Source organism: Nansenia antarctica (genome assembly GCF_963989245.1).
Source record: "Nansenia antarctica genome assembly, chromosome: 2".
Classification (NCBI taxonomy): Eukaryota; Metazoa; Chordata; class Actinopteri; order Argentiniformes; family Microstomatidae; genus Nansenia; species Nansenia antarctica.
In genome coordinates this window covers 28,723,334-28,739,325 of record NC_137675.1, presented here as the reverse complement: position 1 = coordinate 28,739,325, position 15,992 = coordinate 28,723,334, and the positions used below count along the sequence as shown (strand labels likewise).

The 15,992-nt window shown below is 43.8% G+C and overlaps 1 protein-coding gene across 1 annotated transcript in view; it reads right to left on the bottom strand.

The window, feature by feature from the left end:
• Positions 1-704: 704 nt before the first annotated feature.
• LOC308150077 (lipid transferase CIDEB-like) overlaps positions 705-15,992 on the bottom strand; it is a gene marked incomplete at both ends in the record, with an annotated part of 29,933 nt that continues 14,645 nt past the window's right edge. Inside the window, 2 exons of the mRNA XM_080522943.1 lie at positions 705-846; positions 968-1,158. Of these exons, the coding sequence (XP_080379069.1) occupies positions 705-846; positions 968-1,158 (333 nt within the window). The remainder of the gene's footprint in view (positions 847-967; positions 1,159-15,992) is intronic.

Sequence of the window (15,992 nt, the reverse complement as noted above, 5' to 3'; positions counted from 1 at the left end):
GTACGTTTTTAATTTATATTGCTATGAATTGTATTGTGTCTCACAACTCCATGTGAGTGGTCCTCAACTTTTTAATGCACCTTTTGTTGCTGTTCTTTATACCATACCTGTTTGTTGAGGAGTGGTGTCAATCTATCTATCTTCATTGTTTTAATCTTCATTCACTGTTCATTCATTGTTTTAATCTTCATTCACTCTATTGCCTCCAGACTCACATGTTCTTTCTCTTTTCTTAATGAATAAACTGTTTTTTCCTTGTTCTGCAACTATTTCTCCTCATTTATATTTTGTGAGCTGCATCATTGTCAACAGATGAACTACACAGATGAAATCATGTATATAAGAGAGTAGGAGATGAATGTAATTTAAAAATGCCATCTTTGTCCATCACACATTATATCATCACTGTGTTTAACATGGTACAATTGATAGAAAAAGAGGATTATATACATCAAACATATTTGTATTCTAATTTGTACAACCAACTTTTCTACATTTTACATTATACACCAGCAGCATAATGTGTTAAGCTTATCATACTCATTGTACATATTATACTCTTAGTATTCAAAATATTACTCGAACAGAAGGTTGCCACGATTGGCACAAGTACATGTTGTGATCAGCTCCACATCTTATCTTCTATTCTCATTCGACCTGATGAGTGATTAGCCAATCACAGAGGGTTAGGGTTAGACACTCCCCTAATTCCAGTACTCCATAGAGCCTGCCGGCTGGGGCTGCCAGGACTCCGCCCCCTCGATGATCCGGCGAATCACAGAAGCAGCGCTGATCATAATATGACCAGCTGCTTGGAGGAGGGTGGAGGCAACACAGAGGGCTTCTCTGAGAGAGGAAGAACGTGAGTGAATCAGTTGAATATACAGGCAGTAATTAGTAAAAAAAAAAAAAAAGTTCAATACCCCCCCCCTTACACGCACAAAGTCACACCATATCCTCTGCTCACCTGATGGTTTTCTTGGGCCCAAGGCATTTGAAGTCTGCACTGACTGAATACCAGCCCCTGAAGGTGGCCTTCACGCTCAGAGAACCAAAGAGGTCCTTGGGGTTCAGTCTGTACAGGTCAAAGGTCACACGTGCGATGTCTTTTCCTGTCCGGGGCTTGATCTGATCTTGGGGTTTGGAGTAAGCCTTTCCCTGAGGGTTTGGTTGAGAGAAACAAGGCTTTAGTTTAGACCAGGGGTCGGCAATTAGGTTTGGCCTCAGGCCCAAAAAAAATGTAGCCACTAGATGGCGGGCCCGAACATAATCAAAGGATAATTTGTAATTAAAGTAATTGATTGTTAAAAAATGTGACACGTTCTAATGCTTTGACTTTTCTTTCGAGAAATGTACACATCGCTAGTCAACTAACACAGCTTGTTTTGTGAGCCTGCTAACAATGTAAAGTAGTGTTATAATTAACTAGGTAGCAGTCCAATCCATTTCGTTGCAGTATTAGGCTTGACTAGCGAGTTTGTGTTGTGATTCTCAACAACGTTGAAACGTAGTTTCACCCTTTTCCATAGTTTTGAATAATAAATGTGTGGACTGACGATGTATCGCAGCCTAACTTATTCTAATAATTATTTAACATACTTTTATTCTGAATGATTCCCCCCTCCTCCAGACAAGGTCACATTATTTATTATTGGATTGGTTGTTTGCGTGTCGGGTGAAGTTAGCTAAACATTTAACCTGCTAACTAGCAAGAGATACATAATGTCACTCTCCAAAGGTCTAAAGAGGAAAGTTGACGGTGAAAACAGGGCATTTAAAGAGGAATGGACAGCGAACTATACGTTCATCCTACCTGGTTTCATCAATGCAAAGCCGTTGTGTGAGACTCACATCTTCCCTGCTCACAATGTTCCCTTTCTATACATGCGAGTCATCCTTTTCCTCAATGAATGTGATAAAGACGCACGAGAGGAATCGATAGATGCATAAAAATTAAAATAAACTGCCTGCGGATTAAAGTGACGTCAATATCACCAGATATCAAGCAAAGTGTGACCGATGGGAGATGCCACTTTTCACATTAAGTGAGTACCAAGCCTGTCGTTATTGTATTTAATAACCTAATTGTATTTTGTATATTTTGAATGAATGGCTTATGGCTCATTGTAATTATTATCCCTAATAGCGCGTTTGCTCTGTCGTTTCAGGAGCATAGGCCTACCACCACTTTTGCGCCGATTTTGTTGTCAATGTTTTTCAGAAAATTAAACAGAATTTGCTTTGTTACTGTTCATATGTGTGTTGCAGTCACATACGTAAACATTACGTTTGAATGATTTAATGAGCTGATGTTATTTTTTTCAAACCACACCGCATGTCGGCTATTTCAGCACCACGCCTTGTCCACCTGCTTATGATTCTCTCTGAGGTGACTCATTAACTTCGGTGCACCCCGCTGCCTGATTGTCTGTCCCTGTGTCATTCACTCTCAACATGAATAAAAGTACAATAAGCATTATTCAGGTGGTGGTAGATTCTCTATTCGGACATTATAGGCGCGGTGTGGGACTGTCGGTCCGATATTGTAAAAAAAAAAGAAGAAAAAAAAAGAGGATTCTCAAAATAATCTGCTGGGCCAAATATTATTGGTGACGGGCCAGCAATGGCCCACGGGCCGCCTATTGCCGACCCCTGCACTATGGTAACACAGGACCTAGATAGAGTTGAATTTGTGTCCATTTCAACTGATGCTTCAAATCATGGACATGTTAAGCTGATGCCAGTACTAGTCAGGTACTGCAAAATATATGATGGGAGCCTGTCAGTAGAAACAAAGCTACTTGATTTTGTTGAGCTTAAGGGGGAAACAGCAGAGCAACTGGCAGCTGAGATCCTTGTTGTCATAGAGAAATACACTGACTCTTCAGAACAAAGTGGTGGCATTCTCTGCAGATAATACAAACACAAACTTTGGGGGCCTGAATAGGGCAGGGAGGGTCAATGTCCACACCAAAGTAAAAGATTCTCTGCAGCGGGAGGTGATTGGCTTGGGTTGTCCTGCCCACATCATCCATAATGCAACCAGAACAGCTTTGGTTGGCTCGTCAACCTGAACAGTTCTAAGAATTACTTTTAATACCACTTACAGTAATGTTGAGAGGCACATTCCAGTTGTTACACTTGAGTATTCTTGCTTGAATGTGTATACATTGGTCAAAATAAGGTCAAAATAAATGAAACCGCAATTGTCCCCGTTTCTGTATTTCATCATGATAAAATGTATACATTTTTCCTAAAAAGTTGGAAATGTCCCCAGATTGCATCTGAGAAATCTGGTCACCTTACCTTAGGTGGATACAAGATAATTAAATAACATGCATACAGGCCTACTTGGGGATGATAGTCAATTGTCTACAGTGGGCCTGTTCATGTTCTTCACTGTATGGATATTGCAATCATTGGACTTATCGGGAATGTTACCCTTATAAAGTAGTAGAGGCACAAATATGTAAATTTCTAGCCTGCAAACTGCGACACTTCAAATGAATGTGCAATAACACTATGTGCAATATGACAACCCTAGTCGTCTATCTGTACAGTATAGTATAGTGGATAGTGTACATAGCCTTTATTTATGTAAACCAGCTCCTTCCCTTGTGTTTTTTTTCGTTTTTTTTTCTTTCCTAGCACCAGGGGAGCTGTCATGCCAAAACCTGCCGCTGCCAAAAGCTGCCGGCCTAACGCGTGCCAGCTGGCGACTGTGACGCGTCAGTCTAGTGTTTTTGATTAGCGAAAAGCTGTAATTTGCCTCTACAAGTGTTAATATGTCATTTTATGAAGTTTTAATATGTTTTCAGGCGAGAAAGTAACCATATATATTCACAAAATGTATCCTAATATGTCATTTTATGAAGTTTTAATATGTTTTCAGGCGAGAAAGTAACCATATATATTCACAAAATGTATCCGGTTTATCAAAATAACCCGTTTATATAAAGAAAGAAACGGAGGTCTGATCAGCAGATCATTTCTCATAAAGTTGCAAACGCAACTTGAGCCCTGGACTAAGCATCCTAAAACAATGCACAGCAATTCAACTAAATAAAAAAAATGCGCGTTTCGTTCAAGATCCATTAGAGTAGGACATGTACAGTTATGATAAGTACAGTCATATGTAACTTAGTAGTTGATATTGTAATAAAACGTGCCAATGTCAGACGATTGAGAAAACAGAATAAACTTTATATATAAATACACAACACATCAGGGGGATAACGTTTGCAAAAGAACTGTACAGGTTACAATCAGGTATATAATAATAGTTAGGGAGTAACATATCATTCACAAATTCAACAATAATAGAACCAATATACGTATGTTACACAGTCAACTGTTAAGTGGGACAATGACAAGCTGGTCTGTGTCCAGAGGGGAGAGAAGAAGAACAAAGGATGGAAGCATTGGATTGAAGGAGGAGAATTATACTTGGTGAGCTCTTGTCCTCATACATGCATTTCTTTTTTACTACAGTAAACATTGTATCCAAGAAAAGAAAAAAAATCAAAGTAAACATTGTCAACAAGAATGAAGCCCTGCATTTTTATAACTTTATATTTGTTTCTCTCTTAGGCAAGTCTAAAGGTTGTGGTGGTGGTGTCTGATATATCAATCAATCAATCAATCAATCAATAATCGTTTAGAACGTGTCAGGACCAGGTGGTGACTGTGACGTCATTCTAGTGCGCTGTGTTTAATCCTCCGCACTTTACTCCACCATTTTGCTCTGCTGCCGCACGACGAAACACCTGCTACACGACACACCTGCTACTACAGAGAACTACTAGAGAACTACTACAGATAACCCTATCATTTCCTTTTATACGTTACTCTTATATTGTGCTTGTATTGTAAATTGTTTTATTTTAGATTGTGATTTATTTCGAACTAGCTAACTTGTGCGCACACGCGCACACACACACACACACACACACACACACACACACACACACACACACAGGGCATTGATAGCTAGCTTTCCAACCATTTATATATATATATACACAATTATTATACATATCAGATAATAGATATGGCATCCTATACTAGCCACAGTGACATTTTCTTATATCTGTCCAAAGCCCAGTTCCAGGAGGATATGTCTGCAGAGAAGAAGCAGAAGTCCTGGTCTCTTTTCTCTAATCCTTTTGATGTTGTCGATCGTCTCATGTATTATAGGCCCAAGAAGGGACAGCCACAAAGGAGGGTCATCATGTCAGACGAGGAAAAGGAGGAAGTGCTGACCGAGGTCCATGCCGGTCACTTCGGAGTGAAGCGCATGATTAACAAGATTAATCAGCGCTTCTTCTGGTTTGGCATTGTGAAGGATGTGAAAGACTGGGCAAGCAAATCTATTATTTCTTTAGTTAGTTTTTATGTTTTACAAACAGTAGCAAGATTGTATTTTACACACAGATAATATTCATTCATTCCCATTTCATTTCAACTTGCACTTTACTGATTGTTTCAAGGTCCGTACCTGCGTGGCTTGCCAGAGGTTTGAGAAGGTGAAGACTGAAGCCCCTGAGCTGAAGAGCATCAAGCCTGTTTCACCGTGGTACATGATTGGTGAGTTCTACACTTTTATATCCCAATTAATTTTTTGGGTTTTGACTTGTTTCCCACCATGCTTTCTTTCAGTATGCTCTTTAAGTGTGAATGTTTTACTTCCGCTTGTCCAATGTTAGAGTATGCCAACACATTTTTCTTGCTAGGTGTGGACCTCATCGGACCATTCAAGGCCTCATCCAAGAATAGCAATCGCTACTGCCTCACAGCGACAGATTTCTTCACCAAGTGGGTGGAGGCCATTCCTATCCAGGTGTGTTATATCTGTGTTTAGTGTTGTTTTCTCAAATATAATGATCATGACCATGCTTTTTAAAATACTTGAATGTATTGTACTTGAACAGTTCATCACCATGTATCCCAATTTTCATCTTAAAATTAACATTATAAGTATTCATATAATAGTACCATATCCTGTGTGTATACACTGCTAGGACAAGACGGCAGTGGCAACATCCCAGGCCCTGATAGACATCTTCCACACCCATGGTGCACCGGAGGTCATCCTGACTGACCAGGGCAAAGAGTTCTGCAACAAGGTCATGTACTTGCTAAAACATATGATCTTGTAACAGTTATGGACATACTTGTATGGACAAAACTAATGACTTCTGTCTTACTTTCTTTTTTAGGTCAACCAAATTTTGTTTGAGAAGTGGGGGATGAAGCACCGGATTACCTCTGCCTACCATCCCCAGACCAACGGACTGGACGAGCGGACCAATCAAACACTCAAGAGGGCTATCGGGAAATCTCTGGATGGGCACCAGGAACGGTGGGAGGACAACCTTAAGTTAATCCTTTCGCACATAACACCAGCGTCCAGGCCTCCACCAAGTACTCGCCCTACCGCCTGATGTACGGTCGGGAGCCACGGCTGTCCTCTGAGGTATGTCAACTCTTGATATTATTGTTCTTATAATATATAATTTGTTTTGCAAATTGATTCTCAATATAAACAAAAAATAAAACACTAACTCTATGCAAATGTATGTATTGCGTATCTCTATTTGCCTCTCATTTCAGATCACAGGCGACCGTCCTTTTGTGGAGGTGGACGAGATTGATGAAGACACCGCTGCAGACTATCTCCACGCCAGGGCTGAGAAGGATGAGGAGGTCTTTGACGAGGTGAAAGATATTACACAACTATATACTGAACAACCACCTGAGTGATGCTAAGTAACTGCTAAAGCAATAACAATGCCTCAGCAATATACAGAGCTATACTGCACAACAGAGAATTACAATCTCTGCTGCTTCGCTTTTTCTTCAACGATCAAGGTGCGACTCAACGTGGAGAAGGCCCAGGAGAAACAGCGGGAAAGCTACCGGAAGAGGATCAAGAAGGGAACCAAGCGGTTTGAGATCCTCCCGGGCATGGAGGTCCTGAAGAAGAATGAGAGGAAACGTGGGAGACCTGGTGGCACAATGGACCCAGACTGGCCAACTACGTACCGGTAAATGTTAGACTTTTAAGAATATTCAGAATGAGAGGGTGATGTGTGATGTCCAATTTTGCCATTATTAATACATATTTTCTTCAGGGTGACTGAGGTTGGGGACAACAATTTGGTGCAGTTGGAGACCTTGGATGGCCAACAACTGGGAACCAAAACCCCCTATGCCTCAGTGAAGCCTCTGCGGACGAGTAAGTGTAACATACAGTTCACATTTTAAAGTTAATGTAATGTGAAACTGTATTTTTTTTACCACAAGATGTCATTCTAAAATTGTTTTGTTGATTGACTTAAGGATTCCCAGCCTGCCCGCCCACTCAGAAAGCTGTGTCCCATCCACCGGAGCCAGTGTGTTCTGATGACCCTGAACCGCTAAACTCTGAGCCGGAGTGGGACTCACTTCAGGTAAACTTAAAAATCCTAGCTTCATTCATTTTAAATAATCAAAATTCCAATGGCTGAGTACTGTAACATGACAGTCCCTTTAACCCAACATCATTATGTTTTTTAGGCACCATCTCAGCTGCTAGATGTCATCATCACAGATGCTCAGCTGGGGCGGGCCTGTCCAGCTTTACGTAGCAGGTTGGAGGTGCTTAGGCCTTTCGTTCTGACTCCCAATTGTTGGCTGAATGATCTCTCCATTGACAATGCTCAGGCTCTTTTACAGGCTCAACATCCCCATGTAGGAGGCCTCTACGCCACAACGTCCCTCTCCCTCCTCTCCTCCGTGCCTGCATCAACCCAGGGGTTTGTTCAGATTTTAAATGTTTGTTCAAATCACTGGGTTACGGTAAGTAACATCAACTGCGAGGTAGGTACTGTTAACGTTTATGACTCCTCTGGTCACGGGTCGACCGAGGAGTTCATTTCTCAAATAACAGGTCTCCTCTCTTTTTCAGGTCCCAAGGTCCTTCTGCAGTGGCCTGATGTCCAGCAGCAGAGAGGCAGCTCAGACTGTGGGCTGTTTGCTATTGCGAACAGTCTCACATGCTGCAGAGGTGAGGACCCAGCAAGCAAGGAATTTGATCAGTCTGCTATGCGTAAGCACCTCTTTTCCTGCTTTCAGGATGGGCACCTGACACCATTCCGCAGCTCCATACGGTGTCCACGCACGGCCCAGTCAGTGTACACTATGGACGTTAGTGTGCACTGCATCTGCAGGAGGACCATCCGACCAGAGCTTCAGGTATCCTGCAGGAGGTGTTTCAAGTTTTTCCATTCGTCTTGTGTGTCAATTAATATTATGTTTCCTAATGAATTTGTTTGTACTGCTTGTAAAGTTGTTTTTTAAGTATTTTCCAGATTGTACACAGATAGCCCTGCTACATGGTTGACTGGGGTTTCTGACAAGCCTGCCACACACTCCCAACAGTCCAAACCCACACACCTCTACCCCCAAAAAGAAACAGCTACTTCAGTCAAGTCAGTCAAGGTGTTTTGATGTAGGTTTTTCCTGGAGTACCTCAGGGGGCAGTTCCCGAACCCGTGTTTTTCCAAAGTGCTCCATTGAAAACCCCTTAATGCATGGATGTTCTCCTTTCGTTGGAAAGTGCTTGGTCAGCTGAAAATGGCTGACTGACTGCCATACAAAAAACACCTGCCAGATTCAGTAGTTTACGATTACAATTATTTCCATCGGGTCTCAAATCAACTGATGTGTTGACATTTTAATGGCGTGTATTAATGGCATGTCACCTTTGCTTACATGCTAACTCTGTTACATCTACTGTACCTCTGATGAAACTGAAGTCGTGACAGCATGTTTTAATCACTTATGAATGGAGGGTTTTTCTAAATGTTTTGCTGTGGTTGTCAGTGTTCATTGTTGTAGTGGTGGTTTCAGTTTGAAACTGTGAACGAAACATTGAGTTAAGAATCCAAGTGCAAGTTCTTATTTTTCAACAACAAACCCAACTGTGGCAACATCCCAGGCCCTGATAGACATCTTCCACACCCATGGTGCGCCGGAGGTCATCCTGACTGACCAGGGCAAAGAGTTCTGCAACAAGGTCATGTACTTGCTAAAACATATGATCTTGTAACAGTTATGGACATACTTGTATGGACAAAACTAATGACTTCTGTCTTACTTTCTTTTTTAGGTCAACCAGATTTTGTTTGAGAAGTGGGGGATGAAGCACCGGATTACCTCTGCCTACCATCCCCAGACCAACGGACTGGACGAGCGGACCAATCAAACACTCAAGAGGGCTATCGGGAAATCTCTGGATGGGCACCAGGAGCGGTGGGAGGACAACCTTAAGTTAATCCTTTTCGCACATAACACCAGCGTCCAGGCCTCCACCAAGTACTCGCCCTACCGCCTGATGTACGGTCGGGAGCCACGGCTGTCCTCTGAGGTATGTCAACTCTTGATATTATTGTTCTTATAATATATAATTTGTTTTGCAAATTGATTCTCAATATAAACAAAAAATAAAACACTAACTCTATGCAAATGTATGTATTGCGTATCTCTATTTGCCTCTCATTTCAGATCACAGGCGACCGTCCTTTTGTGGAGGTGGACGAGATTGATGAAGACACCGCTGCAGACTATCTCCACGCCAGGGCTGAGAAGGATGAGGAGGTCTTTGACGAGGTGAAAGATATTACACAACTATATACTGAACAACCACCTGAGTGATGCTAAGTAACTGCTAAAGCAATAACAATGCCTCAGCAATATACAGAGCTATACTGCACAACAGAGAATTACAATCTCTGCTGCTTCGCTTTTTCTTCAACGATCAAGGTGCGACTCAACGTGGAGAAGGCCCAGGAGAAACAGCGGGAAAGCTACCGGAAGAGGATCAAGAAGGGAACCAAGCGGTTTGAGATCCTCCCGGGCATGGAGGTCCTGAAGAAGAATGAGAGGAAACGTGGGAGACCTGGTGGCACAATGGACCCAGACTGGCCAACTACGTACCGGTAAATGTTAGACTTTTAAGAATATTCAGAATGAGAGGGTGATGTGTGTCATCCTCGGGATGAGTTTATTGTTTATTTTTGTTTGAAGCATTTGTTGTAACTCCAGTTCTGTTTTATCGATACCAATAAGACTGTTAATTTGTCTTGGCCTGTAATAAATATCCTTATTACAAAACACCAGTAATACTTTGTTACTTCTTCTTCTCCCTAGCGAACATAGAACGTAACAAGTGGGGGCTCGTCCGTTCTGGTCAGGAAGTCTGATAAGCACTCGTACACCCGCTTGTAATCGTAGGCAGGCTGGTGGAGGAGCTGGCAGACCCTGCACTCCGAGGGGCTGCTGGCGTTGTGGCAGTGGAAGGAGCAGAGGGAGAGGGGTGCGCCCCTCATAAAGCACTCGTACTCCACCGTTAGGTCCTCCCCCAACTTCAGCAGCAGAGACTCTGCCAGACGGAGGTCAGCGTCTATATCCAGGAGGTCAAAGTTGAAGACCTGCAGGTATCCCAGCACCACCTTGTCTCTGCGGCTGCTCCACTACACACTCCTCTTGTGGGCGTTACAGTGGCACAGCCCCGCCTTCGTCCACACAGAACACTCCAAAGCTACTTTATCACAGATGTAGCAGAAGCACTGGGAACAGAACATGTGGTTACTGCCCACTTGGCCTCCGGTCTCACTGTCTGTTGCAATGAAGGGGTGTGTGCAGCAGTCATATCGTGCGTGGGGCAGCACCTCGGCTTTCTGACAGTATATGACCACCAGGTCATCTTCATCCGACAGACTCAGATCTGACACCGCTGTGTTAGCTTGGTTCTTTTGTTCTTCCACGATGAAGAGCGAGTCGTTGTTGTCAACCGAGCCGTCTTCGTCGTCACTGCTTAAAATGATCACGATGTCCTGACAGTCCTGCTGCATCGTCCCAGCTACGACCTAACCCTAACCCTAACACGGAGGCGTTCAGTCTAGTAACTTAACTACAACAACTATACAAGTTGTGCTAACAGCTCACATTTATTACGGCAAGAGTCAGAAATGTATGGCTACATAAAAGTTTATTTTTGTTTGAAGCATTTGTTGTAACTCCATTTCTGTTTTATCGATACCAATAAGACTGTTAATTTGTCTTGGCCTGTAATAAATATCCTTATTACAAAACACCAGTAATACTTTGTTACTTCTTCTTCTCCCTAGCGAACATAGAACGTAACAAGTGGGGGCTCGTCCGTTCTGGTCAGGAAGTCTGATAAGCACTCGTACACCCGCTTGTAATCGTAGGCAGGCTGGTGGAGGAGCTGGCAGACCCTGCACTCCGAGGGGCTGCTGGCGTTGTGGCAGTGGAAGGAGCAGAGGGAGAGGGGGGCGCCCCTCATAAAGCACTCGTACTCCACCGTTAGGTCCTCCCCCAACTTCAGCAGCAGAGACTCTGCCAGACGGAGGTCAGCGTCTATATCCAGGAGGTCAAAGTTGAAGACCTGCAGGTATCCCAGCACCACCTTGTCTCTGCGGCTGCTCCAGTACACACTCCTCTTGTGGGCGTTACAGTGGCACAGCCCCGCCTTCGTCCACACAGAACACTCCAAAGCTACTTTATCACAGATGTATCAGAAGCACTGGGAACAGAACATGTGGTTACTGCCCACTGGGCCTCCGGTCTCACTGTCTGTAGCAATGAAGGGGTGTGTGCAGCAGTCATATCGTGCGTGGGGCAGCACCTCGGCTTTCTGACAGTATATGACCACCAGGTCATCTTCATCCGACAGACTCAGATCTGACACCGCTGTGTTAGCTTGGTTCTTTTGTTCTTCCACGATGAAGAGCGAGTCGTTGTTGTCAACCGAGCCGTCTTCGTCGTCACTGCTTAAAATGATCACGATGTCCTGACAGTCCTGCTGCATCGTCCCAGCTTAGGGTGACCAGATGTCCCACTTTGTGCGGGACTGCACAGCATTTTCACGACTTTTAGTGCGTCCCGCAAATTGGGACGATGTCCCGCATATTTAATTATTATTGGGCAAAAAAAAAAAAAAAAGGATTTATCCAATGGCTGTGGAGAAAGCAGGGAAGGCTATCGTCACAGGGCTGTGTTTGCTGTCAATCAAACTGTAGCACACGTCAGGTGCTGGGGTCAAGTGCAGCCAGGTTAACCAATGAAAGTAAGTCCCCCCCAAACAACAACGAACGCGAGTCAAATGCAGCAGGTTCTAGAAAATGGAGGAAACTCAAACCACAGTCAGCAAGAAAAGAAGATGCACCTACAACAAAGACTGGGAAAACACTTATACGTGGGTGAAGCCAGTGCAGGGCGACTCTCAGAGAGTTTTTTGCAATCTTTGCAAGAGTTCTTTTTCAATTTCACATGGCGGTGAATACGACATCAAAAGACACAGAGAATGCGATTCTCACAAGAAACGTGTCGCTCAAAAAGAGACATCCAACTCTATGGAGACATTCCTACTCAAACCGAAAAATGATGGCCACTCTGATAAGGTAACAGCAGCAGAAATAACCAATGTTTACCATACAGTGCAACACTCCCAATCATACCGGTCAATTGACTGTGTTAACAAGCTAGCTCCGACCATTTTTCCAGACTCTGAGATAGCAAAGAAAATGTCATGTGGTCGTACTAAAGCAGCGTCCATAGTAACAGATGTGCTTGCCCCTGCCTCTGTGGAGAGTTGTTTGACAGAATTAAAGACACCACTAGTGGTTCAACAACTTCCAAGTTACAAAATAGCCCAGCCCCACACACCATTTTTTTCGGTGGCTTCAGATGCTTCAAATCATGGCACGACAAAACTCTTCCCACTGTCTCTGAGATATTGGACCCCAGAGTTGGGTTTGAAAAGTAAGATCCTTGACTTCTATGAGGATAGTGATGAGTCAGCTGCTGCCATACACCGCCAGATTACAAGCAAGCTACAAGAAAAGGGCCTGCAATCTGACATGATTTCAGCATACACTGCCGACAATGCAAGTGTAAATTATGGGAAAAACAATTCTGTTTTCCAGAAGCTAAAAGCAGACAACAGTTGCATCATAAAGGCTAACTGTATGGCCCACATAGTGCACAACAGTGCAAAGCATGCTGGAGACAGGTTGAACATTGACATTGAGTCTGTAGTGAACAAAACATTCAGTCACTTTTCATCATCTGCAAAACGTACAGCAGAATTGAAAGCAGTGTGCACTTTTTTGGAAGAAGAATATCAGGTTGTGCGGAGACACGTATCCACAAGATGGTTGAGTCTGTGGCCTGCTGTCAAGAGGCTACATGACAGCTGGACAGCTATCAAGAGTTACTTCTTGTCACTGGGAGAGGATCAGTGCCCAAAGTCACTGTGGCAGCTGTTCAAAAATGATGAGGATGGTGATGGGATACCCCTTGAGCTACAGGTCTACCTGTCCTTCCTCAATAATGTGCTGAAGATCTTCCATGAAGTTGTGCTGCTGTTGGAGAGAGAGGACGGGACCGTCTGTGAGCTATATGACATGATGCTTACTCTCAAGACAAAGCTCCAACAACGACAGATTGATTCCTTCTTTGGAATGGAGACCAGTGCTATGCTCCAACAGTTTCCAGACAAAAAGGCAGCAGCAATCAAACATGATCTTTCCAGGTTCTACCAGGCTGCTCTCAACTACCTTGAGAAGTGGTATGACTTCACAGACAACAACTACCAGAAGAATGTTGCAAGCTTGGCTCTGAAGAGCAAGTTCACATTCTCCCATCTCTGTGATGCAGTGGAGGTCCTACAGATAAGGGGGAAACTAGACATGGATGAACTGTATGATGAATACTGTGTGATTTTGCCACGCCAGCAGGACGTAGTGGAGAGAGAAGCTCCTGTTGTGGAGAAGTGGTCCACCTTGCTTAAAGGCACAAACACACCAAATCTTACTGCTGTGGCATCCTTTCTCTTAAGCATCCCCATCACTAATGCTTCGGTAGAGAGTGTGTTTTCCCTCATGACGGCAGCGTGGACTGACCAGCGGAACCGGTGCTCTGTGGAGCGTATCAAGTCTGAAATTCAAATCAAGACCAACTTTGGATACAGTTGTAAGGAATTCTACACCTATGCACTCAAGGAGAAGGCCTTATTGGAAGCTGCACGCTCAAACAAAAAGTACCAAGGCAAGAAGAGCATCTAAGGTAAGATAAACTTACTAAACTGTTTAGAATATAGGCTAGACTAAGAGTAGGATATTTTTGAATATAGTATGATATTGCTGGCCAATGTGGTGTTAGATTTTAATACGGTGCTGCTATTCTTGTGTTTCTGTTTCACACCAGGTGCTTTCCATGGTGCTGGAGTGCATAGATAGCCTGTGTGGGGGGGCCCACCTGCTGTTGCTGTGATGGAGAAAACTAAAGAGATTTGTGATGGACAAAACAGAAAATATTTCAACCAGGTGCCTTCCATGGTGCTCGGAGTGGATAGCCTGTGTGGGCTTGCCTGTGTCTGCAGCTGTTGCTGTGATGGACACAACTGAAAGGAGTTTTATGTTATTTATTATTACATTTAGTTTTTTTGCCAGTTTTTGTAGTTGTATTTTGTGCCTACTTTTACAGGAAATACACTAGTTGAATTTGGCTTAGGAAGATGCATTTATAAAGACTTGAAGTGAATAATGCCTGCTGCTTTGGTTAGCCTTAGTTTACTTTTCTTTACTAAGATACTAAATTGATACTGCACTTCACTTTCTGCTCCATAGAGATACTGTTTTGTGAGTTCACATTCAAATAAAATACATTTGTTATATAACCTATTTGTTAAGTTTTTATCTGCATAGTCTATTGGATGCTACTGAATAAACCAAACAGAATAGGAAACAGAATGGAAATGCATTTAAAAAAATAGACATATCTCTCAACTCGGCCGGGGGGGTGGCGGGGGGGGGGGGGTGTAGTACCAGGGGCACCTAAAGTTCGGTCGGGGCCTGTTGAGAGGGTGTCCCACATTGTCCCACACAAACATACTCCTTGTCCCACATTTGGGTTGTTGGGACCTGGTCACCCTATGGGACCCAGCTACGACCTAACCCTAACCCTAACACGGAGGCGTTCAGTCTAGTAACTTAACTACAACAACTATACAAGTTGTGCTAACAGCTCACATTTATTACGGCAAGAGTCAGAAATGTATGGCTACATAAAAGTTTATTTTTGTTTGAAGCATTTGTTGTAACTCCAGTTCTGTTTTATCGATACCAATAAGACTGTTAATTTGTCTTGGCCTGTAATAAATATCCTTATTACATAACACCAGTAATACTTTGTTACTTCTTCTTCTCCCTAGCGAACATAGAACGTAACAAGTGGGGGCTCGTCCGTTCTGGTCAGGAAGTCTGATAAGCACTCGTACACCCGCTTGTAATCGTAGGCAGGCTGGTGGAGGAGCTGGCAGACCCTGCACTCCGAGGGGCTGCTGGCGTTGTGGCAGTGGAAGGAGCAGAGGGAGAGGGGGGCGCCCCTCATAAAGCACTCGTACTCCACCGTTAGGTCCTCCCCCAACTTCAGCAGCAGAGACTCTGCCAGACGGAGGTCAGCGTCTATATCCAGGAGGTCAAAGTTGAAGACCTGCAGGTATCCCAGCACCACCTTGTCTCTGCGGCTGCTCCAGTACACACTCCTCTTGTGGGCGTTACAGTGGCACAGCCCCGCCTTCGTCCACACAGAACACTCCAAAGCTACTTTATCACAGATGTAGCAGAAGCACTGGGAACAGAACATGTGGTTACTGCCCACTGGGCCTCCGGTCTCACTGTCTGTAGCAATGAAGGGGTGTGTGCAGCAGTCATATCGTGCGTGGGGCAGCACCTCGGCTTTCTGACAGTATATGACCACCAGGTCATCTTCATCCGACAGACTCAGATCTGACACCGCTGTGTTAGCTTGGTTCTTTTGTTCTTCCACGATGAAGAGCGAGTCGTTGTTGTCAACCGAGCCGTCTTCGTCGTCACTGCTTAAAATGATCACGATGTCCTGACAGTCCTGCTGCATCGTCCCAG